General features: G+C 46.6%; 1 protein-coding gene across 2 annotated transcripts; it reads right to left on the reverse strand.

Annotated features, from left to right (window-relative positions):
* Positions 1–677: 677 nt before the first annotated feature.
* Positions 678–24,459, reverse strand: LOC142311382 (lysosomal protective protein-like). Of its 2 annotated transcripts, none has more exons than XM_075349758.1 (15): positions 24,369–24,459; positions 21,558–21,721; positions 21,150–21,261; positions 20,990–21,040; positions 20,810–20,896; positions 11,853–12,008; positions 11,024–11,115; positions 10,496–10,580; positions 10,281–10,372; positions 9,310–9,382; positions 7,423–7,571; positions 6,434–6,509; positions 6,209–6,298; positions 5,222–5,323; positions 678–1,218 (listed from the first exon to the last, which is right to left on the reverse strand). In XM_075349758.1, exons 2-15 carry the CDS (start codon positions 21,719–21,721, stop codon positions 1,135–1,137), a joined length of 1,413 nt encoding a protein of 470 aa, XP_075205873.1. In that variant the 5' UTR covers positions 24,369–24,459; the 3' UTR covers positions 678–1,134. The 2 variants fall into 2 exon arrangements, with proteins under 2 accessions (XP_075205873.1, XP_075205875.1); XM_075349760.1 differs by lacking the exon at positions 24,369–24,459 and adding an exon at positions 23,542–23,554.
* Between the last annotated feature and the right edge of the window lie 799 nt (positions 24,460–25,258).

Below are 25,258 nucleotides of genomic sequence, written 5' to 3' on the forward strand. Positions count from 1 at the left end.
CTTGCTACCATCAGTGGGCCCGGCTTTATGCTTCCATGGCCTCCAGCGCTACTGACTGGTCTAGAGCCAGGTAGTTTAATGAATGCGGCGTTCTATATAAATGGAGGTGTTCTTGTAATTCAGTCCACCAAAGTTAAAGCATAGAGGTGCTCAGATGGTCTCACTACAGATATGAGCACTAATGACAAGCGCTGGAATACACAACTCCCAGAAGAGGAGCCACTTTGCTATGGCACAGGGCGGCGATATATCACCACACTTGTCAGTTAAGCCCACAGACCTTTTTCCTCCCCCATAACAAAATGCTAATAACAGACTACAGTGAATGGTTCCCCCAAGTGCAGCACTCCATGTGGTTGTGGAAACACCGCTATATTGGATTTCTTATGGCGGCGATATACTTTAGATCTCTAAATTAGCACATGTCTGCTCTCAGTTATACTGGCTGTCCCCAAATGACCGAGATGAAGTCCCTAACATGTTTTTTTTTCACTGATTAATATCAGCATGATCTGAAAAAATATTAAATGTTGTTACAACCTCTCACCATAGGGAGACTTTAAATGAGGTTTCCATTCTAAATGCGTGCAACAATAGAATTCCCCCCCCAATCTCTTTAAAACCAAAGCTAATCTGCAAACATTTTTTCAGAGCAAATTATGAAAGACATACGAGACTCTAAATAAATTCAGAATTTAATATTTTCTATATCCTGATTTGTACAAAATTTAAGGAAAAACAACTTTATAGTGCAAAAGCAATCACACTCTGTAACATACAGCTGAAATATCAGGTCACAGATAAGGAATACATGCCATCTTACAAGGAACATATTAATAAGTCACTGACTGTTTTGCCTCAAAGCTGGATAACCGCTTCTGACAATTATCTATAAATAGAGTAAATCAGCAAAAGATAGTGACTAATTGTATTTCAGTGCCAATAACCACCCTGAGATAATGACCCGTTCATAGGAAAAACAGAAGATTTCTAGCAAAAAAGGACACTCGAGTTGTCAAGTAACTGAAATTAGCAGCACTTTTTACAGACTTCAGAACTAAAAAAAAAAAAAGTGCTCCTGGATTGGAGGCTGTGCCCCGAATAAATACTGTTCAGTCTTCGCAGTGATGGGCTTTAGAAAGGCTCATTGTTAATAAAGCGGCTGAATACGATAAAGGCAGAGCTGGGCTTGTCTGTTGGCACCATATGACCGGCTCCCTGGAGGAAGAGAGTAAAAACAAACAATGAACATAATGTAACCTACCGAACATAAGCTGTACATACTGTGTTTCCCCAAAAATCTAAGACCAAGCCCAAAAATAAACCCTAGCATGATTTTTTGGATTTGGTTTGGAATATAAGTCCTAGTTACAGTCAGGGATGACATTAACCCCTTCAGCCCCCAGCCTGTTTTCACCTTAAAGACCCGGCCATTTTTTGCAATTCTGACCAGTGTCACTTTGACAGGTTATAACTCTGGAACACTTCAACGGATCCTGGCGATTCTGAGATTGTTTTTCGTGACATTGTACTTCATCTCAGTGGTAAATTTAGGCCGATATGTTTTGCGTTTGTGAAAATTTTGGAAATTTGTCGAAAATTTTAAAAATTTCGCAATTTTCAAAATTTTATGCCCATAAATCTGAGAGATATGTCACAAAATAGTTACTAAATAACATATCCGACATGTCTACACCAGCGCAATTTTTGAAATTTTTTTTCTGTTAGGAAGTTAGAAGGGTTTAAAGTTAATCAGCAATTTCATTTTTCCAACAAAATTTACAAAAAAAAAAAAAAAAAAAAAAAAGATTTAGGTACCACATCACATTTGGAGCGATTTGAGAAACCTAGGCAACAGAAAATACCCAAAAGTGACCTCATTTTAAAATCTGCACCCCTCTCTGCTCAAAGCCACATCCAAGGAGCTTCACAGCAACCAAAGCAATGTAGAAGGGGAAAAAAAAAAAAAAAAAAAAATTAAAAAAAGCTTTTTTTAAACAAAAATGTTATTTTAGCCATTAAATGTAGCATTTTCACAAGGGCATCAGGAAAAATGCATCATAAAATGTATTGTGCATTTCCTCCTAAGCACGCAGATACCTTATATGTGGTGGAAATCAAATGTTTGGACACATGACAGGGCTCGGAAGGCAAGGGGCGCCATTTCAATTTTTGAGTGCAACATTAGCTGCACTCATAAGCAGACGCCATGACGGGTTTGAAGACCCCCTGAAGTGCCTAAACAATGGAGCTCCCCCACAAGTGACCCCATTTTGGAAACTAGAGCCCTCAAATAATTTTCTAGATGTTTGATGTCCACTTTGGGGGCTTCACAGAAGTTTATAACGTTGAGCTGTAAAAAAAAAAACCTACCACAAAACTGTTGCTTCAACTAGGTAGCTTTTTTTCCCACAAGGGTCTCAGGGAAAAAAAAAAAAAAAAAAAAAAAAAAAAACACAAAAAACAAACCATAAAACGTATTGTGCAATTTCTCCTGAGTACACAGATACCTCATATGTGGTGGAAAGCAATTGTTTGGGCGCACGGCAGGGCTCGGAAGAGAAGGAGCGCCATACCACAGCAAACGTGGTTGGAATTATTAGCGGACGCCATGTTGCGTTTGGAGACCCAACCCCCCCCACGAGGTGCCTTTAAAAATGGAGCTCCCCCACATGTGACCCCATTTTGGAAACTATACACCACCCCCCAACACCCCCTATACAAAAAAAATAAGTTTGGCGGAAAAAAAAAAATAAAATGAGCGCCTGCAACTGACAATAAATCTCGCATCGCATCATCCGGCACAGCCGCACACTCCTGTCTGATGCGATGTGAGACTCGTTATTCGCTCTCACGTGTGGCACTGGGCTGACCCTTACAATATTCAGTATAATATACTGTAGTTGACAATTACTACAGTATAAATTTTACTGGCCCTAAACTAAGTTTATTGTATCTTAATTTAGAGAAAAAAAAAAAAAAAAAAAAACAGGACGCACGCACGGATGTACTGCAAAAAAGGGGGAGACTAGGTGGGATAAAAAAAATAAAATGGGCGGAGGATGGGAGAGGGCGCAGCGGAAGATGGGAGAGGGCGGGCAGCAGATCAGGGAGGGTGAGAGGGAGCTTCAGATAAAGAGGATGGGAGAGCAGGCAGCAGATCAGGGAGGGGGCAGCAGCTGATGAGGGAGAGTGGGCAGCAGATCAGGAAGTCGAGATGGCGTGGCGGGCAGCAGATCGCGGAGGTGAGATAGCGGACAGTGGGCAGGAGATCGGGAAGGTGAGATGGCGGATGGCAGATTGCACAGGGTGGGAGATTGCGGAGGGGGCAGCAGATGAGGATGGGAGAGAGCGGGCAGGAAATCACGGAGGGGGCAGCAGCAGATGGAGGCGGCTGCAGCAGATAAAGGAGATCAGCGGCGGTGGCAGCGCATCGGGGGGGGGGGGGTTTAGGGGGAATCGGCAGCAGATCGGGGCCAGGGGCTTACCAGGGCACTTGCAGGGATCACTCCCCTCGGCTTCCACAGATGGAGTAAAGCGGAGGGGAGCGGTCTCCGGCCCCAGATCCACGGTGATTGGTCACAAGGCCAATCAGAGCTGGGGGCGGGTGAAGCACCGATCACCCAGCTCCAGCCAATGGCCAGTGCTACAGCTGTACTGATCAGGGCTGGATTTCAATGTTTCAGCCATTTTCAGTGGCTAAAATATTACAGTGGCTGTGATTGGCTGACAAACATCGCTCAGACAATCACAGCCTCCGTAGGTCCGGGGAGGAGGCACCACCCCTCCTGAGGTTAGGCAGAGGTCCCCTCCTCCCCGAATCTAAGGTTTTTGTAAACAGATTGCACTCACCGGGGCCGCGATTTCGCCATGATGTTCTGGGTACGTCATGGGTCGTTTAGCACCATGTCACCATGACGTACCCAGTACGTCAAGGGTCGTTAAGGGGTTAAAGAACAAGTGAGATGAATATTTGACAAATTTTGCGTGTTGACATCATTGAATTTGAATAAATGAAAATTTATTTTATTTAAAGAATACTGTGGATTGATGTTTATGGGAATGGTGGGGGAAGAAGAGATATTTAAGACCATCTCTGAAAATAATTATAAGCCCCTGGTTATGGTGCAGGCATACATAAAACAATGAGTATCAGGAATTCCATTGAGGCCTCTTTCACCCGTCCGTGAAAAACCACGCACGTATTTCATGGACGTGTCAAAGGTGCATTTTGGCCTCCGTGAGCAGTGTTTATGGGCTACGCGTGTTCTCCGTGATAACACACGGAGAACGGGAACTTTCTACTCACCTGTCCGTGGTTCTGATTTTCGGTCACCAGCCCTGCCGACTCCCCACTGCTGCTGCTGCTTCTGGCCGCAATGAAGTGAATATTCAATGAGCATAATGAGCGGCGGTCAGAAGCAAGTGACAGCAGCGGCAGAGACAGGAGGGCTGCAGAATGTGAGTCAAGTTTTTTTTTTTTTCTTTCCTCAGACACGTGTTTTCTCCAGCGCATGTCACGGAACACCTCCGTGTGGTCCGTTTTGCGTTCCGTGTGACAGTGATGCCGGAGAAAAACGGACATGCTTCAGTTTTTAACGCACCAACAAACGTATCATACACGCACTGTATGGAAAAACGAACGTGCAACTCAATACATTGATTAACATTGGAGTACGTGTGCCCTTGTCTCTGGTACGTGCAGGAACGGACCCAACACGTACCGGAGGCACGTGCGTGTGAAGGGGGCCTTAAACTGCAGCCCATACTAGTCACTGGTCTGTAGACTCAAATGTCAACTCACAAGAGCTGTGTCACACACAGTCAGTAGGGAGCATAGTTATATGAGGAAGTCTATATCTCTTCCTCAATAAGCACTACTGGAATCACCAGGGTCATCCTTCAATACTTAGTTGTCTTCCACTTGGAAACAATACGTCAGTCTCTGCACCGCTGTCAGACCGATTGAGAAGGCTGAAGCTTGAGATCTCCTCAGCCAACACAATGTGGGTTCAAACATTTCGTCATTGAGCCCTGCTCACTGAATGAGACATGTATGATGCATCTTTATCAGTTGAAACACAGATCTCGGGAGCTGCAATCTTCAGTCTGACAAAGTGACTAGGACAGGCTGTAGTTTGATTAATATCAGGGACTCCATTTTGTCTGATTCTTGGAGAACCCATCTAAAGTGGTTTATCCCTCAAGTGCTTTATCATACCTTGATTGTCAGGAAGGTCAAGTTGGAAAACTCCTTCACAAACCCTCCGATCTGCTGCTGGCCTCCATCTGTATAAAGCCATGGCCGGCGCTGTACCTGAAGCTACACATGGAAAGTGGGTCGGTGAGAAAAGAGTTATAAAACAGTTTAGTGGAAGTGACAGAACTGATTGCTTTACAAACCAAAGACTTAGAATTTAAGGGTACAGCATGCTGCTTTTTATGGCAGCCTGACATCAGATGGGCAGATCCCAATCAGAGAACTCCCAGCAGATAGTTAGCAAAAGTGTGCACACTATTGAGATAGAATTTTAGATCCTATTTTACATCTTTAGAATGGCTAGATCTTTGCTTGCCCGATACAGAAATCCAAATCAGTATAAACTGACAGCCTGCAAGAGGGATCTTCTGATCTAATGGCATACTAGTATTACATACACACTATATATTAGCGCTGAGCCAAAACAGTCTGAGGAGGTGGGCAAAATATTCTGAAAGGAAAGTCAGAGATCAGGATAGTTTAAAGGCCCCTTTACACACTGATACTTTCTAGCGATCCCACCAGCGATCCCAACCTGGCCGGGATCGCTACAAAGTCTCTGGTGAGCTGTCAAACAGGCAAACCTGGCCAACGACGCAACAGCGATCCGGACCTGCAGAACGACCTAGCTAGTCATTGGAGATGTTGTAAAGCAGCTTTTTGAAAGGGAAGTCACTAACGAAGTCGCTGTAAAGTCCCCTTTACACACTGAGACTTTGCTGCACAGCGGGAAACAAAGGACCAAAGAATGGTCCTGAACGATTTGTAGTGATCAGCAACTTCACAGCAGGGGCCAGGTCGCTGATGTGTTTCACACACTGCAATGTCGCTGGGGAGGTCGCTATAACGTCACAAAACCGGTGACGTTACAGCAATGTGTTGCAGTGTGTAAAGTCACCTTTAGAGTAGTGGGAGACAAGGGGGGGGGGGGGGGGGGGAGGGTATTACCTTCTGTTGCAGAGAATCCACAAACCACTCATCCCCCAGGAAATTGCAGGCCATGTCTACGTCACCATTATACACCAGAATATGATATTTCTATAAAGAGAAAGTTTCATTATGCTCCCCTGACAAATTATGACATTCAAGCATGGTAGCATCACCATTTTACATGATGACATAACTAATGGGCTTTATGCAGCTTCCTGCACCCAGTCACCTGATTTCACTTACCAGGGTGCTCAACAGCTTCAAGTAATGATCTTTCATTGTTTCATACACACGGCCATAGCTTTGGTACACATCAAAACTGCAGTAAAAAAAAAAAAAAAAAAAAAAAAAAAAAAAAACACACCCCACAATATTAAAACAAAAAAATACGCCATGCAATTCATATAGAAAGTAAAACCAAATGATTAAATTGGGTACAATGTTGCCCCCAAAGTCTTTTCCTGCCAGTCAGGTTTTTTGTCCTTTTCCTCCAACAAAGCAGCTGGCATCTGACTAGTATAGTGAGGGATTCTTTATATACATGCCCTGTGCAAGTACAGCAAAAGTCACTAAGGGGTTAAGTTATAATAGGTGCACTTCATGCAGCAAATCACAGCTTTTTAAATGGAAAAGTTTATGGCAAACTTCAGGCCTCATGTGTAGTTTGGCTTGTAATACTGCAGCGAAACACTGCTGTAACGCATGGTGCTGCGCTCTGCATAAAGGTCTTCCACAGATCAGGCTTTAGAAGCGCGGAGTTTGGTGTGTTAGGTATAAGTGTGGTACAGTATGAGATTTGTTTAGTCGGTTTGTAACCTCTGCATATGAAAAGTTTGTTTTGTTTTGTTTTTTTAAGTGGATGGTTTGTGAAATCCAGCAACAGATATTGTTCTACAAATCCCCAAAACTGCATATAATTATGCAGATAGTGCTGCTCCATACAAGACCATGAGGAAGGGGGGGGGGGGGGTGTATCCTACTCCAGCCAGCCACCGATTAGTGACATGGGCACATTATTTTGTAACTTCCCAGTATTAAACTGCTTGTCATCAGGTTGATCGGTTCATTGATAAAGCAACAGGGGTGGAGAGGGAAGAAAAAAAAAAAAAAAAAAAAGAAGAACACCCACTCATTGTTTTTTGTACAAAGATACACATGTTATAGTTAGGAGACGTACATCTTTATTGCAAATCTCCTAAGTGTTAGTGTGTGGGTGACTGGACAGTCCTTACCTGCAGACCTCCCATTTATTGACCTCAGGAGAAATATGCAGGGCCTCTCTCACAAAGGGGTCATTCAGGAACATGCTGGAGGCCGTACTGTTCACACATGGTGGGTCTAATTTAACAGGCTTATCCATGCCAGAAAGAAGAACCAATTTCTGCATTAGAAGAAAAAAAAAAAATATATATTTTGTCACAATGAGAATTCTGTCCTGACAGATTTGGAACATACATCTCTAGGAAACACAGCAGTGGGATAACTCCAGCACACACACGTAATACATGTGGAGGCTGTTTGGAACCCAAATGCTTCACAGGCCTGAGTACACACTAATAATCACACCTCATGTTTGAGAAACTACTACAAAACTGTTACAAAAGACTTGACTTATTAAAACCTGGGAGGTCCTTGTGCTCCTGTGCAGAGAATCCATCTAGCCTCTTTTGCAAAAAAGACCATTTGGTGGAATAGGCATGCTTTCTATACCGCTGAAGCCTATTAATGTGGGATACCACCATGGACTTTACATATATGTTTAATAAGCTTAGTGGTTCCTGAGCCTGTGTGAATTCAGTGGTTATGTTCTCCAAAGCTTTTACATTTGCCCTCTAGTTAAGTAATTTAGCCTATACAGAGAAAGCTTATAAGCTTTTATAGGTTTGACCCGCTCCATTTTATAATGCAAATACTGATGCAATACTGTCATGTGAAGTCTTCCTTAAAAGACTGTCACTAGGATTCTGCAGCATTATCTGAGCAGCATAATGTAGTAGCAAAAATTCCAGTGATCACTTAATGGGCTGCTTTGATATATAGACCACCACTAGAGGATTTGTAATCCCACTGCCATGTCTATATTCTTGACTTTTACATAAACCCGCACCCACCACTGACTGGCAGCTTACTGGGCACACTGTACATGAACAAAGCTGCACATGACTGAAGAAAACCTCAAATATTTATTGATATGCATTAAAATGCACACATACGACAAAAAAAAAAAAAAAGGTCAATGATTAGAATATTAGATTAATTTCTACATACATTAGGCTTGTTGCTAATCTATAACAGACCTATAAGTGTTCAAACCAAAATGACCCCTGGTAGAGTATATAGTACCAGAAACAGTGTCAATCAGCATCACACGGCTGACATGATCTAACAATTTACAGGCCTATCAAAAAAGTGCCAGTCAGAGAGATACACTTGTCTTGGGGTTCATCAGGAGATGTTATTAAGTGTGGGAACAATCCACATATGAAGGCCATCTAGATTAGGCTCAGCAATGCATTGGTGCCATAATCCTCAGAAGATAGATTCTTATTAAAGACAGTGCTAGATGAGGTACATCCTGTCCCGGGTGGATGCGGAGCTGCAGATAGCCATCTAATGGCTTAGATACACCCAGCTATCCCACACCATTTTAGAATAATCTATCCCATGTGCCCACCTTTGCATGGCTTGTGTGTCATTAAAAATCACACCCACACATATTTTGGCCATTAAGAATTTTAATGCATATTAATAAATATTTGTTCTATAGGTTCAGTCTTGGTTTAATTCTATTTTGATATACCTTTAGCAGCTTTGTTCATGTAAATATTCAAGCTATAATCACTGGTGTGGGTGGAGTTCTACAGGGCTGAGCATTCAGAGAACTGGTAAATAGCTAGCAAAGAAAGCCGCACGCAGCCCAGTAAGTGACATTACTGGAATAAGGGTGACTGGCCTTACATTATGGATGCTGGAGACTGGAACAACCCACATTTGAATAACAGTGGTATCCAGGCAGAAGTGAATTGATATTACAAGTGACATCAGAAATACATAAATGGAGAAATTTGTAACAAATTAATGTTAGTCTATTTCTTATGCTACATATACAATGCACTTACTTTCTCAAAATGTGCATGCATTTTTGGTGAAATTAATCCAGGGAAATTGACAACTATGTGATCGCCTTTATCTCTGCAAGACACAAAATTAGGACAAGATTTTCCAAAGGTAGTTGGAACATGTTAGGTCTTTATAAATGTCCCCAACCAGAACCTAAGGCTTTAGATTGTAGGATAGTATGATACCAAGTTCTAAGTGTTCTTTTACACAATCTACTAGTAACCAGCATCATATTAGATTACAGTTAGTAGATTGATCAGGAGGAAGGATCATGCAAACTAGAATTTGCATTTAATTTTCATTGTTGGCAGACTATCCCTCCTGCCTGACTATACAGCAGTCTATTTCGTAAACCATATACTAAAACAATGCACTTGTATCAGATCGTGAGTGTATATTTATACAACTTTCTTATTAGCACCCTTAATCCCAGTGCACTTTACAGACATCTGTCCCCATTGGGGCTCTCAATCTAAATTCCCTATCAGCATGTCTTTGGAGTGTGGAAGGAAACAAACACAGGGAAAATACACAAACGCCTTACAGTCCTGTCGTCCTTGGTGAGATTTGAACCCAGGACCCCAGCGCTGGAAAGTGACAATGCTAATCATCTACTTGAATGGTCCTGTCACAGAACCTAAGTGTTGATAAAAGGCAACTTTTTTGCACTCTGGAGCACTGCCTCATTTTGATATACATGATAGCAATATAATGAAACTGCACCAACAGTCTCTCGTGAGGAGGACTTCATTCTAGATTCTGCAGTGTATAAGTGCAGGCCAACCATCTTCTGTCCCTAGTGAAGGGAGAGCTCTCCTCTCCCTGTAGTAAGCATGCACGCTCCGCTGATATGAGTATGCATGCTTTGTAGTTGGAGGGAGCAAGTTATTCAAAATGAGAAGTTACAACTGACTTTTCTTCAAAAAAGTAGTATTAGTGTAAATGTATACCCATCAGGGACAATACACACCGGATCTCCCCTGGCGCTCCGCCGGCACAGTTCTCATACAGATTATAGATGTTTAGTCCAGTGCTGTATACATCATGCATGGCTTCTTGTACCTGCATACACACAAATGGTTAAGATACAGCAAAACCAAATTATGGAGGGGGGGGCGGTTTAACACCCCCGACCACTTACTCTTGCCAAACCCAACTGATTATAGCCACAATGACGTAGCTTACCCGCAGGGAGCATTCAGTGTCAGGGTTCTTGTAGAACTGACAAGTTCCCTCTTTACAGCAGAATTTCTGCAGTTCCTTCCAGAGGCTGCAAGAAACAAGGAAACGCAACTGAAAACAAAATGTCCACAACTTCCAATGTCTCAAATATGCAAGATTTGTCTGCAGACAATGGCTGATGCAGGGTGACCCATTAAATACACTATCAGGAGATGCTTGAGCTACATGGGTTAGGCTCTGCTTTCCATCCACACCCCCCTTGATATTGTATAGATCATACTAAATATTACACACCAAAATCTGTGCCTTTGGACAACATTAATCTGTTGTAGCCTTTGAAGCTGAAACACTCAACTGCTGAAATCTGCTAGTTTAGCTACTTCAGTTAGAAAGTGGTAAGGGTCAGCATATATAACTATAGTATAAATAGCAGACATACAGGAAAGCATGCAGGAGGAAAAAAAAAAAAAAAAAAAAAAAAAAAAAAAAAAAACTAAAAACGGTCAATGTGAAAAATTACATTATACTTACGCACTACCCAGTATTCCATGGTAATAGGCAAAGAAAATCAGGGAGTTGTCATTGCTCTCATAGCTACTCAGTCCATTGCCAACAGCAATACCCTAAAGCCAGATGAAGGTAGGAGAGAAGAGGGAAATTTTTTTTTTTTTTACTAAATTTGGGTGTTTCACCTATCCCACAGATATGCAATGAAGGTTGATTTTAGGAGACCACAGATCTTGAGAACACATGTAATTGTAAGGTTAGATCTAAAAATGCAAGAATTACCCAGTTGGGAAACAAAACTAATTACATTTATGCGGGAAAAGGGAGGGGGGGGGGTGGGATGACCCGTACACCCCAAATTTAAAGGAGCTGTGCGTTATTAAAAAGTAATGCACAGTATATCTATTGATCCATGTATCCATGTTTGCACCATGTGAGGCAGGTAGCATCTCACGAATCACAATACAGGCTTGTCAGTATGCTACATGTTCAGGACACTTTCTTCCTGGTGATACATTACTTGAATGCCGAGCATATGGTGAACTATTTCCAGGATCCAGCACCCGTTGTACTAGGGATACTCAGCTCGCCTGACAGATCTTAGGGCTCCCTCACACCACCGTATAACACTGACCAGTGTTCTGATGTCTTAATTAAGTCTATACACGTGCGAGAAACACTGAACTGCATTGATGACAGTGAAGTCCGATATACACACAGACAATAGTGAAATCAATCTCCTCTCACCTGTGATCTGAATAGGATCACTGTAGAATGACACTTGGCCCAGGTTCACAGTAGAGTTTGAGCCCAGTGTCATTAGCATATAGCATCTGATTTCCCCCAGCCTTACCTTGAGATTTATACTGGAGTCTTGGGAAACCTCCAGAGCCAGTGATGGGACATAGACTCCTCCATAGCTCTCTCCTGTGATGTAAAGGCTATTTTTACTATATTCTGGGAATAGACTATAAAATTCCTTCAAGGCCAGGTAGTTATTATGGGCAACCTGCAAAACAAAGCCAACTTGGATCAGGACAAGCAAGTAGATACAAGGAGAAATTCATACACGATTCAGAATGCCTGGCAATTGTGTAACATTACAACAGGGGACTGAAGTCTAGAGCATTACAAGAAAAAAAAAAAAAAAAAAAAAAAAAAAAAAAGAAGAAAAACCACCCCAAACAAGCAGTGATTGAATGTTTCAAAACATTAAATAAGTGCTGTAGGGTATAACAATAAATACGGTCAATATAGGACCAGGAGAAAGAAACCCCACGTGTCCCGGAAGAGTAAAGGGGGAGTTAAGACCTATAGGCAAGATGGCCAGAGTACAAGGAGAAACCTACATCAATTTAGTACAGAGGCACTCACATAGGATGCAAAATATGCTTCCATGTGTTGCATGAGATGAGGCAGAAATTAGTCACTGAGGTCTGATCACCGTAGGCGTCCCAACACGTATGTTTCGCGTTGGTGTGCTTAGTCGGTCAGAACACACACACACACACACACACACAAATCTGCATTCCCCTACCTCTCCCCCCCCCCCCCCCCCCACCACCCCCCTTTATCTGCCCCCCATCTTGACATAACTGAATGAGTGGTCTGATTCTTACACGACATTTACTAAAGTCACTCTTCAGTGCTGCAGACGCCTCCGTCTGTTTTCATCAAGCTCATCCAAGTGTACAATTTACCTTAAACCTCTGCACTATGTTGCTTTACAATACCCTGCTTGCCTGATTTGCTCTACTCCATACAGTTAGCAATGGAGGGGGGTGTGTAAGCAAAAGGCGCTAGTTTCCGGCAGAGCTCAAGTCTCCTGCACTACACAGCAGGGCTTGAAATAACTAGGTAGTACAGAGTACAAAGCTTTGCTACATGATGCTTAAAGAGTAGTGATCTGAAACAGCAAATTCTGCTCTATGGATATTTTTAAAAAAAAATAAAAAATAAAACTCATGTGCAAACAGCAGAATTTGCAGTTTCACAACAGCTCAACTTGTGCTTCAGCTCTGCGCAATTACTACAAGCTCTGCTGTGGTGTAAGTGTAGGAGAACTGAGCTCTACAATAAGCTGCAAAACATCACACTGCAGCTATACTGATGTAGACAGCAAGTATATACAGTATGTGTACACTCATGACAAGACAATATTTGGGAGAATAACGATGATATACAACATCTAGCACGCCCATTTACCTTCTATTTAACAAAGTTGACTCAGCAGACAAAACGTAAGATCATGTAACCGGAATCCATTTCCCCTGCAATCATGCGCTTGCTCACCAGATTTTGCTTATTACCTTGCAGTGAAGTTATGGCATTATCAGGACAGACATTTAAAACTTTGGTCAATGTCTTCCAGCTCTATCCATGTGTTAAGGCACACTACTGCTGTGCCCTAGTACTGAAACACCAGCAGGAAGGCACAGAAGAGTTGGCATCAGTATTTGTAAAAGAAGGGAATTTTGTTTACTTACCGTAAATTCCTTTTCTTCTAGCTCCAATTGGGAGACCCAGACAATTGGGTGTATAGCTTCTGCCTCCGGAGGCCACACAAAGTATTACACTTAAAAGTGTAAAGCCCCTCCCCTTCTGCCTATACACCCCCCGTGCATCACGGGTTCCTCAGTTTTAGTGCAAAAGCAAGAAGGAGGAAAGCTAATAAATTGGTTTAAAGTAACTTCAATCCGAAGAAATTTTGGAGAACTGAAACCATTCAACATTAACAACATGTTTACACGAAAAAACAACAGCCCGAAGGGAACAGGGCGGGTGCTGGGTCTCCCAATTGGAGCTAGAAGAAAAGGAATTTACGGTAAGTAAACAAAATTCCCTTCTTTGTCGCTCCATTGGGAGACCCAGACAATTGGGACGTCCAAAAGCTGTCCCTGGGTGGGTAAAATAATACCTCGTAATAGAGCCGTAAAAACGGCCCGTTCCTACAGGTGGACAACCGCCGCCTGAAGGACTCGTCTACCTAGGCGGCGAAGCATAGGTATGCACCCGATAGTGTGTGGTGAAAGTGTGCGGGCTCGACCAGGTAGCCGCCTGGCACACCTGCCTGATTGAGATGAAAGGTGGATACCACAGGAAGAAATTCCGGAACCGGGCGCAGCACCACCTTGTCCTGGTGAAACACCAGGAAAGGAGCCTTGCATGACAACGCTGCTAGCTCAGACACTCTCCAAAGTGATGTGACTGCTACTAGGAAGACCACCTTCTGCGAAAGGCGAGAAAGAGAAATATCCTTCAAAGGCTCGAAAGGTGGCTTCTGAAGGGCCCTCAGAACCCTGTTCAGATCTCAGGGTTCTAACGGCCGCCTGTAAGGAGGGACAATGTGACAAACCCCCTGCAGGAACGTGCGTACCTGAGAAAAGCCTGGAGAGACGCTTCTGAAAGAACACAGAAAGCGCTGAGACTTGTCCCTTAAGGGAGCCGAGCGACAAACCTTTTTCCAATCCTGATTGAAGAAAGGAAAGAAAAGTGGGCAAGGCAAATGGCCAGGGAGAAAACCCCTGATCAGAGTACCAAGATAAGAATATCTTCCACGTCCTGTGGTAGATCTTGGCAGACGTTGGTTTACTGGCCTGTCTCATAGTGGCAATGACCTCTTGAGAAAACCCTGAAGACGCTAGGATCCAGGACTCAATGGCCACACAGTCAGGTTGAGGGCCGCAGAATTCAGATGGAAAAACGGTCCTTGAGACCGCAAGTCTGGTCGGTCTGGTAGTGCCCACGGTTGGCCCACCGTGAGATGCCACAGATCCGGGTACCACGACCTCCTCGGCCAGTCTGGAGCGACGAGAATGGCGCGGCGGCAGTCTGACCTGATCTTGCGTAACACTCTGGACAACAGTGCCAGAGGTGGAAACACATAAGGGAGTTGAAACTGCGACCAATCCTGAACTAAGGCGTCTGCCGCCAGAGCTCTGTGATCGTGAGATCGTGCCATGAATGCCGTGACCTTGTTGTTGTGCCGGGACGCCATTAGGTCGACGTCCGGCATCCCCCAGCGGCAACAGATCTCCTGAAACACGTCCGGGTGAAGGGACCATTCCCCTGCGTCCATGTCCTGGCGACTGAGAAAATCTGCTTCCCAGTTTTCTACGCCCGGGATGTGAACTGCGGATATGGTGGAGGCCGTGGCTTCCACCCACATCAAAAACCGCTGGACTTCCTGGAAGGCTTGCCGACTGCGTGTTCCGCCTTGGTGGTTGATGTAAGCCACCGCTGTGGAGTTGTCCGACTGAATTCGGATCTGCTTGCCTTCCAGCCACTGCTGGAACGCTTTTAGGGCAAGATACACTGCCCTGATCTCCAGAACATTGATCTGAAGGGAGGACTCTTGCTGAGTCCACGTACCGAGCCCTGTGGTGGAGAAAGACTGCTCCCCACCCTGACAGACTCGCGTCCGTCGTGACCACCTCCCAGGATGGGAGTAGGAAGGATTTCCCCTTTGACAATGAAGTGGGAAGAAGCCACCACCGAAGGGAAGCTTTGGCTGCCTGAGAGAGGGAGACGTTCCTGTCGAGGGACGTCGACTTCCTGTCCCATTTGCGTAGGATGTCCCATTGAAGAGGACGCAGGTGAAACTGCGCGAAAGGGACTGCCTCCATTGCTGCCCCCATCTTCCCTAGGAAGTGCATGAGGCGCCTCAAGGGGAGTGACTGACCTTGAAGGAGAGATTGCAACCCTGTCTGCAGTGAACGCTGTTTGTTCAGCGGAAGCATCACCATCGCTGAGAGGGTATGAAACTCCATGCCAAGATATGTCAGCGATTGGGCCGGTGTCAGATTTGACTTTGGAAAATTGATGATCCACCCGAAACTCTGGAGAGTCTCCAGAGTAGCGTTGAGGCTGTGTTGGCATGCCTCTTGAGAGGGTGCCTTGACCAGCAGCTCGTCTAAGTAAGGGATCACCGAGAGACCCTGAGAGTGGAGGACCGCTAGTACTGTAGCTGTAGCCATGACCTTGGTGAAAACCCGTGGGGCTGTCGCCAGGCCGAACGGCAGTGCCACGAACTGAAGGTGTTCGTCTCCTATGGCGAAGCGCAGGAAGCGCTGATGCTCTGGAGCAATCGGTACGTGGAGATAAGCATCTTTGATATCGATCGATGCAGGGGAATCTCCTTGGGACATTGAGGCGATGACGGAGCGGAGGGATTCCATCCGGAACCGCCTGGTCTTTACGTGTTTGTTGAGCAGTTTCAGGTCCAGGACAGGACGGAAAGACCCGTCCTTCTTTGGAACCACAAACAGGTTGGCGTAAAAACCGTGACCCTGTTGCTGAAGAGGAACCGGGACCACCACTCCTTCTGCCTTCAGAGTGCCCACCGCCTGCATAAGAGCATCGGCTCTCTCGGGAGGCGGAGATGTTCTGAAGAATCGAGTCGGAGGACGAGAGCTGAACTATCTTGTAACCGTGAGACAGAATGTCTCACACAACGGCCTTTTACCTGTGGCAGCCAGGTGTCGCAAAAGCGGGAGAGCCTGCCACCGACCGAGGATGCGGTGTGAGGAGTCCGAAAGTCATGAGGAAGCCGCCTTGGTAGCGGCACGTCCGGTGGTCTTTTTAGGACGTGACTTAGACCGCCATGATCGGAGTTCCTCTGATCCTTCTGAGGCCTTTTGGACGAGGAGAATTGGGACCTGCCCGCGCCCCGAAAGGACCGAAACCTCAACTGTCCCCTCCTCTGTTGGGGTATGTTTGGTTTGGCCTGGGGTAAGGATGTATCCTTTCCCTTGGATTGTTTGAGGATTTCATCCAATCGCTCACCAAACAAGCGGTCGCCAGAAAATGGCAAACTGGTTAAGCACTTTTTTGGAAGCAGAATCTGCCTTCCATTCCCGTAGCCACAAGGCCCTGCGTATTGCCACCGAATTGGCGGATGCAACCGCCGTACGGCTCGCAGAGTCCAGGACAGCATTAATAGCGTAGGACGCAAATGCCGACGTCTGAGAGGTTAGGAACGCCACTTGCGGCGCAGACGTACGTGTGACTGCGTCAATTTGCGCTTGACCCGCTGAGATAGCTTGGAGTGCCCATACGGCTGCGACTGCTGGAGCAAAAGACGCGCCGATAGCTTCATAGATGGATTTCAACCAGAGCTCCATCTGTTTGTCAGTGGCATCGTTGAGTGAAGCCCCATCTTCCACTGCAACTATGGATCTAGCCGCCAGTCTGGAGATTGGAGGATCCACCTTGGGACACTGAGCCCAGCCCTTGACCACGTCAGGGGGGGGGGAAGGGATAACGTGTATCCTTAAGGCGCTTAGAAAACGCTCATCTGGACAAGCTCGGTGTTTCTGGACTGCCTCTCTGAAGGCAGAGTGGTCCAGAAACATACTCGTTGTACGCTTGGGAAACCTGAAGCGGAATTTCTCCTGCTGAGAAGCTGACTCCTCCACTGGAGGAGCTGAGGGAGAAATATCCACCATTTGAATGATGGACACGATAAGATCATACACTATGGCGTCCCCATCAGGCGTCTCACGGTTGAGAGCGGCCTCAGGATCAGAATCCTGATCAGCTACCTCCGCTTCATCATACAGAGAGTCCTCCCGCTGAGACCCTGAACAATGTGATGATGTCGAGGGAATTTCCCAGCGAGCTCGCTTAGGCGGTCTGGGGCTGCGGTCCGTGTCAGAGACCTCACCCTGGGATCTATGAGACACCCCGGGAGCACATTGTTGTTCCAATTGAGGGGGACCAGGGTGCAATGATTCCACAGTGCCCATGGTCTGAGATACCGGTCTGGACTGCAAGGCTTCTAGTATCTTAGCCATAGTCTCAGAAAGTCTATCAGCAAAAACTGCAAACTCCGTCCCCGTCACCTGGACAGTGTTAGCAGGTGGTTCCCCCTGGGCCACCCTTAGCAGAGGCTCCGGCTGAGTAAGTGCCACAGGGGCCGAGCATTGCACACAATGATGGTCAGTGGAACCTGCCGGTAGTATAGCCGTACATGCGGCGCAGGCAGCATAGTAAGCCTGTGCTTTGGCACCCTTTCTTTATGTGGACGACAAGCTGTTGTCTCCTCTGAGCAATCCAGGAGGGTATATAGCCAAAAATCAACCGTGCACCATACAGTGTAAAGTATAGTCTATAAGCATATAATCTATATGTACACTTCTGCACTAGTGGGGCCAGCACCTCAGGTGCTGCTTACCGCCCGCTCAAAGCGGTTGTGTTGATCACCAGAATCACTGCCTGGGTCTCCCAGCGCTTGTCTCCCCTCTCCAGCGTCAGCCAAGCTGACAGGAATGGCTGCCGGCGTCCTGAGGAGAGGAGGGGGCCGTGGGCGTGCCCTAGAAAGTGCGGGAATCCGGTACCCCACTGTGCACAGTGAGAGGGGTGGAGTATGCAAAGCACGTTCCAGCCCTCAGCGCTGACGTCCTGTACAGCGTCTCGCCCTTCCCCTGACTGGCAGGCCTGGGGGCGGGAAAAGAGTGAGACTAGGCCGCAAAAGCCGGGGACTAAAGTTATAAGCGCGGTCGGCGCGGTAGTCCCCGGCGTACTAACACTCCCAGGCGCGCTGCAGTGTGAAATGGCAGCGCGCGGTCAGCGCGGTAGTCCCCAGTAAACTAACACACCCAGCCACGCTGCAGTGTGTGATGGCACAAACGCGGTCAGCGCTGCGGTCCCCGGCGCACTAACACACCCAGCAATGCTGGAGTGTTTGTGCGCGGTCCCCACGGGGACACAGAGTACCTCAAAGTAGCAGGGCCTTGTCCCTGACGATACTCGGCTCCTTGTCCAGCAGAGTCCCCAGGGGCTGTGGATGGAGCACGGTCTCAGTGCCTGGAGACAGATTAGAATCCCACTTCACCCAGAGCCCATCAAGGGATGGGGAAGGAAAACAGCATGTGGGCTCCAGCCTCCGTACCCGCAATGGATACCTCAACCTTAACAACACCGCCGACAAGAGTGGGGTGAGAAGGGAGCATGCTGGGGGTCCTGTTATGGGCCCTCTTTTCTTCCATCCGACATAGTCAGCAGCTGCTGCTGACTAAGCTGTGGAGCTATGCGTGGATGTCTGCCTCCTTCGCACAAAGCATGAAAACTGAGGAACCTGTGATGCACGGGGGGGGGGGTGTATAGGCAGAAGGGGAGGGGCTTTACACTTTTAAGTGTAATACTTTGTGTGGCCTCCGGAGGCAGAAGCTATACACCCAATTGTCTGGGTCTCCCAATGGAGCGACAAAGAAAAACAGACACTATGTGACATATTAAGAATAAATTGACACCTATACTGCCAAAATTGTTATAAAGCTTCGACAAAACCTTAGTCACACCCAGTGTAAGCTTTTTTTTTTTTTTTTTAAAAACAACAAACAACTGAAATTGATTCTTTACACAGAGAAGACTTAATGACAAAGTGGACCATTCCCACCTACTACAGATTCTCTCATCTCTGGGTATTACAGACTTGGCCCTATCTTGGATCTCTTTATACCGAACTTTCAGCGTCTCCCACACTACCTCCTAATCCCACCCTCTATCCATTGGTGTCCCCCAAGGTTCTGTTCTTGGACCCCTGCTGTTCTCCATCTACACCTTCGGCCTGGGACAGCTCAGAGTTCCATGGCTTTCAGTATTATCTATGCCGATGATACTCAGATCTACCTCTCTGGACCTGACATCTCCTCCCTACTAACCAAACAATATCTCTGCTATTTCAGCCTTCTCTGCACAATTCCTAAGGCTTAACATGGACAGAACTGAATTCATTCTTTCCTCCTCCTCCTCATTCAACCCCTCCAACAAGCCCATCCATCAAAGTTGATGGCTGCTCACTCTCCCCAGTCTCACAAGCTCATTGCCTTGGAGTAACTCTCGACCCTGCTCTATCCTTCAAGCCGCACATTCAAGCCCTCTTCACCTCATGCCGACTACAACTCAAAAATATCTCCCGGATCCGTGCTTTCCTTAACCAAGAATCCACAAACACATTAGTGCATGCTCTCATCTCCCGCCTCAACTACTGCAATCACCAGCTCTCTGGCCTCCCTTCCAACACTCTTGCACCCCTCCAATCGATCCTAAACTCTGCGGCCTGTTTGAGATTCACCTCTTACCTCGCTATTCACCAGCCTCATCTCTGCCAATCTCTTCACTGGCTTCCCATTGCTCAAAGACTCCAGTTCAAAACCACCCACAATCGGTCTCCTTACATCTGTGACCTAGTCTCCCAGTACCTACCTGCACGCAACCTGAGATCCTCACAAGATCTTCTCTTATCTCCTCTTCCCACAATTGCATACAAGATTTCTCCCATGCCTCCACCATACTCTGGAACGCTCTACCCGAGCATATCAGACTCTCCTACTGTGGAAACCTTCAAAAGGAACTTGAAGACCCATCTCTTCCAACAAGCCTACAATAATTCTCAGTCCAGTACACCACTGCGCAACCAGCTCTGTCCTCACTTACTGTATGCTCCTCATCCCCTGTAGACTGAGCCCTTGTGGGCAGGGTCCTCTCTCCTATACCAGTCTGTTTGTACTAGTTTATGTACACCTTTTTCACTTGTAAAGCGCCATGGAATAAATGGCGCTATAATAAATCAATGCTCAAGCTGTAATTTATCATCCATCATCACTGAAGGGCAGTATTAACTACTGGCAGTTCACATTTATCAACATGGTTTGTAGTTCATAAGGCCAAGGATTCAGGTCATTAGGCAATTCCCATAGCCAAAACTGCTGTGTGTGAACAAGATCTGAACAAGGCTACAGTTTCTCTAGCATAAAACAGTTATTAGAAAATATATTATGTGACTATACTTTTAGAGTGTTTTACTACCTCCGTATCATTGGTCTTGTAGTTCTTGTCATCAGCATAGGAGAAGCCCACACCGGCGGGAGCCTCAAGATACAAGACATTTGCAATCTAGGGAAAAAAAAAAAAAAAAATTCAAAAGTAGCATGATTAAAACCAACAATTTGGATAAAACAGGACTTCCTACAAACATCCCAGAATTACCAAGTTCCAAGAGTAGGAGTTATATTCCAGTGTTGTTCCATCAGGTTGGATCTGGGATGGGAAGGAAGAAAAAAAATAAATAAATAAAGTAAAGACAGGGACGGTGATTCAATGATAGGAGATTGTCATCCTAAAAACACATCTCCGGGCGATTACTTACGAGGAAGGGGCCGTGTTCCGTCAACAAGCCATCCAGGGAGCTACAGCCAGGACCACCGTTCAGCCACAGGACCAGCGGACTAGAGCTGGGATTCTTCTGAGCCTCTACAAACCTGGAGGCAGAAATTGAGAGAGGATAAGAGGTGATTGTTGTTGAGGATCCACCCAGTGGACACATGGGGAATGTATGGAGAAAGCTATTGATCTTTTTCTACAAGGTATCCCTTAATAATGCTGCCATGGAATTTGTGGTGTAATGGCTCTCCAGCCCCAATATGGCTGTCATATTGGTTTAGGATGTGAAAGCCGGTAACAAGTTCCCTTTAATCATAGCAAACGTGCTATGAAAGTAATGGAGTTATACATGTAAGAGAATTAAGTACACTGAAGAACAACTGACGATACTCACCAGTAGTGGAGATGCTTTCCTCCTGGCACATTCAAGTACCCCGAGAATTGGCGGAAGGATGGCTGTTTCTTAAGTCCTGGGAGGTAAGTGATCTCATCTGCAGAGGGTGCAGCATTTACCAGTACAGCTCCCAGGAGCACAGAGCAAAGTATAGGCAGATGCATCTAGGAGAAAGAAGAGGAGAGGTAAAGGCCATCAATTAAAGGACTGCGAGCCCACATGTGGGGGTGGGAATGGATCATCCAGAGTAGCAAGAACATGCAGCATCACGAAACCTAAGCTACTAGTCACATGGAGCTGCCAAACAAGTTGTTTTGTGCCACCATTTTCAGGCCCAGTTTTATTTTTGCATGCCAAGCTGTAGTATTAATTGATGCAATTTTTTATTTTTTTGGGGGGGATGATTCTGGAATTAAAATATTTCAGTTGTTTGCTTTTAAAAAAGTAAACATACTATTTTATATATTTTGATTTGACTTTTGGATGTGGAAACAACAAACATGCTTTTAAGAATGTAAAGCTGAGAACTGAATGACATGTGAAAGGCAGTGGATGGCTGAGTACATAGTTACAGTACGTACATGGGTTGAGAGGAAGGAAAAAGAAAAAACAAACACCCCACAGTCCGGCTAGGTCACCCTTCCTCCCCCAATTACTAATTTCATCACTAAGGCTATGTGTGCACAGTGCGTTTTTCGGGTGCGTTTTTGGCCTCAAAACTGCATGACTTTGCTTCCCCAGCAAAGTCTATGAGTTTTCAATTTTGCTGTCCGCACAATGTTTTTTTAAGCTGCGTTTTTGAGCTTGAGAAAAAAAAAAAAAAAAATATGGACATGTCAATTCTTTCCTGCGTTTTCCCCCCCATGCAATGCATTGGAAAACCGCAAAAATCAAAAACGCAGCCAGAAAACGCACCAAATCCCGGTAAAAACGCGTGCGTTTTTTGCCACGGGTGCGTTTGTGCGTTTTTAGCAGCCAAAAAACAAAAACGCAGCATCAAAAAAAAAACAAAACGCAGTGTGTGAACTTAGCCTAAATCATTTATAACCAACAATGTTATGTGCTCTGAGAAAGGAAAAAAAAAAAAAAAACAGCCCCATTTCAAAAGCTGTTCTAGTATCTGCCATTACTACCTCTTGTGCTAGAGCAGTCAGATTGGAATGCTCTGACTGTAAAGAACCCTTTCCTATTTAGCTGTTGGAATTGCTTTTCTTCCACTCGCAGTGAGTGCCCCCTGGTCCTTAGTACTGTCTTTGGGAGAAATAAGTCATGTGCCAGTCCTTTATATTGACCACACATGTATTTATACATATAAATGAGATCTCCTCTGAGACGTCTTTTTTCTAAGCTAAACATATCTAACTTTCTCAACCTGTCATCATATGGGAGGCCTCCATTCCTTGTAATAGTCTAGTTGCTGCCTGTGAACTGACTCTAACTTCTGAATGTCCTTTTTAAAATGTGGAGCCCAAAACTGGATCCCATATTCCAGATGTGGCCTTACAAGTGATTTATAGAGGGGTAACAATACGTTGGGATCACGGGATCTAATCTCTTTCACACACCTGACTCCTGCCCCACAGGCTCAGCTCCATGTACCATACATCATGGGGGAGGGGGGGTTAAGGGGTTAATCCAGTCCATAATTTTGCAGGGTAGAATGCTCCTCTGCCATTAGGGGACATATGAAGGGGAATCCAGGTCTCTGTGCTAGTGGGGTCCGTATCCCATTATCACCACAACACCCTATGGGGCCCATCCTACTGCCTAGTACGAGACCACCACCCACAGGATGGGTTAGAAAACACAGGCCATGAGTGGGAAGGAGTCAAAGGTCTCAGGCTGAAGGCAGGGAGGGGCTCCACATGACGGGACCCGTGTGACAGGAGGCACGATTGTACCGGACAGAGCGCCATTACTGCTGGAGGCACAGACCTGGTGCCAGTGTAAGAGGCACACCAGGACAGTCACACCCAGTGCCTACCTTCCCTCCGCCCGGTCCCCAGTGCCTACCTTCCCTCCGCCCGGTCCCCAGTGCCTACCTTCCCTCCGCCCGGTCCCCAGTGCCTACCTTCCCTCCGCCCGGTCCCCAGTGCCTACCTTCCCTCCGCCCGGTCCCCAGTGCCTACCTTCCCTCCGCCCGGTCCCCAGTGCCTACCTTCCCTCCGCCCGGTCCCCCCAACCTCCCAGAGCCTACCTTCCCTCCGCCCGGTCGCCAGTGCCTACCTTCCCTCCGCCCGGTCCCCAGTGCCTACCTTCCCTCCGCCCGGTCCCCCCAACCTCCCAGTGCCTACCTTCCCTCCGCCCGGTCCCCAGTGCCTACCTTCCCTCCGCCCGGTCCCCAGTGCCTACCTTCCCTCCGCCCGGTCCCCAGTGCCTACCTTCCCTCCGCCCGGTCCCCAGTGCCTACCTTCCCTCCGCCCGGTCCCCAGTGCCTACCTTCCCTCCGCCCGGTCCCCAGTGCCTACCTTCCCTCCGCCCGGTCCCCAGTGCCTACCTTCCCTCCGCCCAGTCCCCAGTGCCTACCTTCCCTCCGCCCGGTCCCCCCAACCTCCCAGAGCCTACCTTCCCTCCGCCCGGTCGCCAGTGCCTACCTTCCCTCCGCCCGGTCCCCAGTGCCTACCTTCCCTCCGCCCGGTCCCCCCAACCTCCCAGTGCCTACCTTCCCTCCGCCCGGTCCCCAGTGCCTACCTTCCCTCCACCCGGTCCCCCCAACCTCCCAGTGCCTACCTTCCCTCCGCCTGGTCCCCCAACCTCCCAGCGCCTGCCTACCTTCCCTCCGCCAGGTCCCCCCAACCTCCCAGAGCCTACCTTCCCTCCGCCCGGTCCTCGCGCACTTCCTCCTTCTTCCCCGAATTTCTAGTACGTCTCCCACTTCCTCACTCATATGACTCGGGTCACGTGCTCTTATCACGTGGCAGGAGGTCACGTGTCTCCGCGTTAACTACGATTCCCAAGATGCTTTGCAAGGATCCTCCATGCTGAGTGCTGGCACAGGTGTGGGCAGACGCCTGATGTGCCGTCCATACTATGTCCCAGTGGCAGCAGCGGCTCTATTTACCAGCTGTAGCTGAATTGCTGCACTATACAGGGTGGAAAGTCCGTATATCAGGGCTCACTCACGGGAGTATAACTCAGAGGAGTGCAATGTGAGATAAAAAGGGCTTGCACTCAGACCCATGTTATGCAATGAGCCAGCGCAGATGTGCAATTTTTTTCTTGGTGTATTCGACCTGAAAAAAACCGCAGCGTTAATCAAACAAGACTCGCAAATGCAAGTCTATAGGTACGAGAAAAATATCGCATACCATACTAGCGGAATCCATTTTTTTTTTTCTTACAGACACATAGGACACTAAATTATTGTAAATGAAAAATAGCTGCTGAGGAAAAAAATAGCACACAGATGACGAGAAAAAGATCACCCCACTTTACTGGAGGAGGATGGGAGCCATTTTTCATATGCTTGTGTGAGAATGGGAATTCTATTATTTCTAAGCAGGAGACATATCAGCAGTGATGGGACAGTATCAGGACCTTCCAGTGGCATAACTGGAGTTTGATGGGGCCCAATGCAATGTTCGGACCTGCCCCTTCCCCCTCATCCACATACACAAACACTCGGGGTACGGGATAATGACGCTGACACTCGGGGTACGGGATAATGACACTGCCACTCGGGCTACGGGAAACTCGGGGTA

The sequence above is a fragment of the Anomaloglossus baeobatrachus genome, chromosome 5 (genome assembly GCF_048569485.1).
Source record: "Anomaloglossus baeobatrachus isolate aAnoBae1 chromosome 5, aAnoBae1.hap1, whole genome shotgun sequence".
Taxonomy (NCBI): Eukaryota; Metazoa; Chordata; class Amphibia; order Anura; family Aromobatidae; genus Anomaloglossus; species Anomaloglossus baeobatrachus.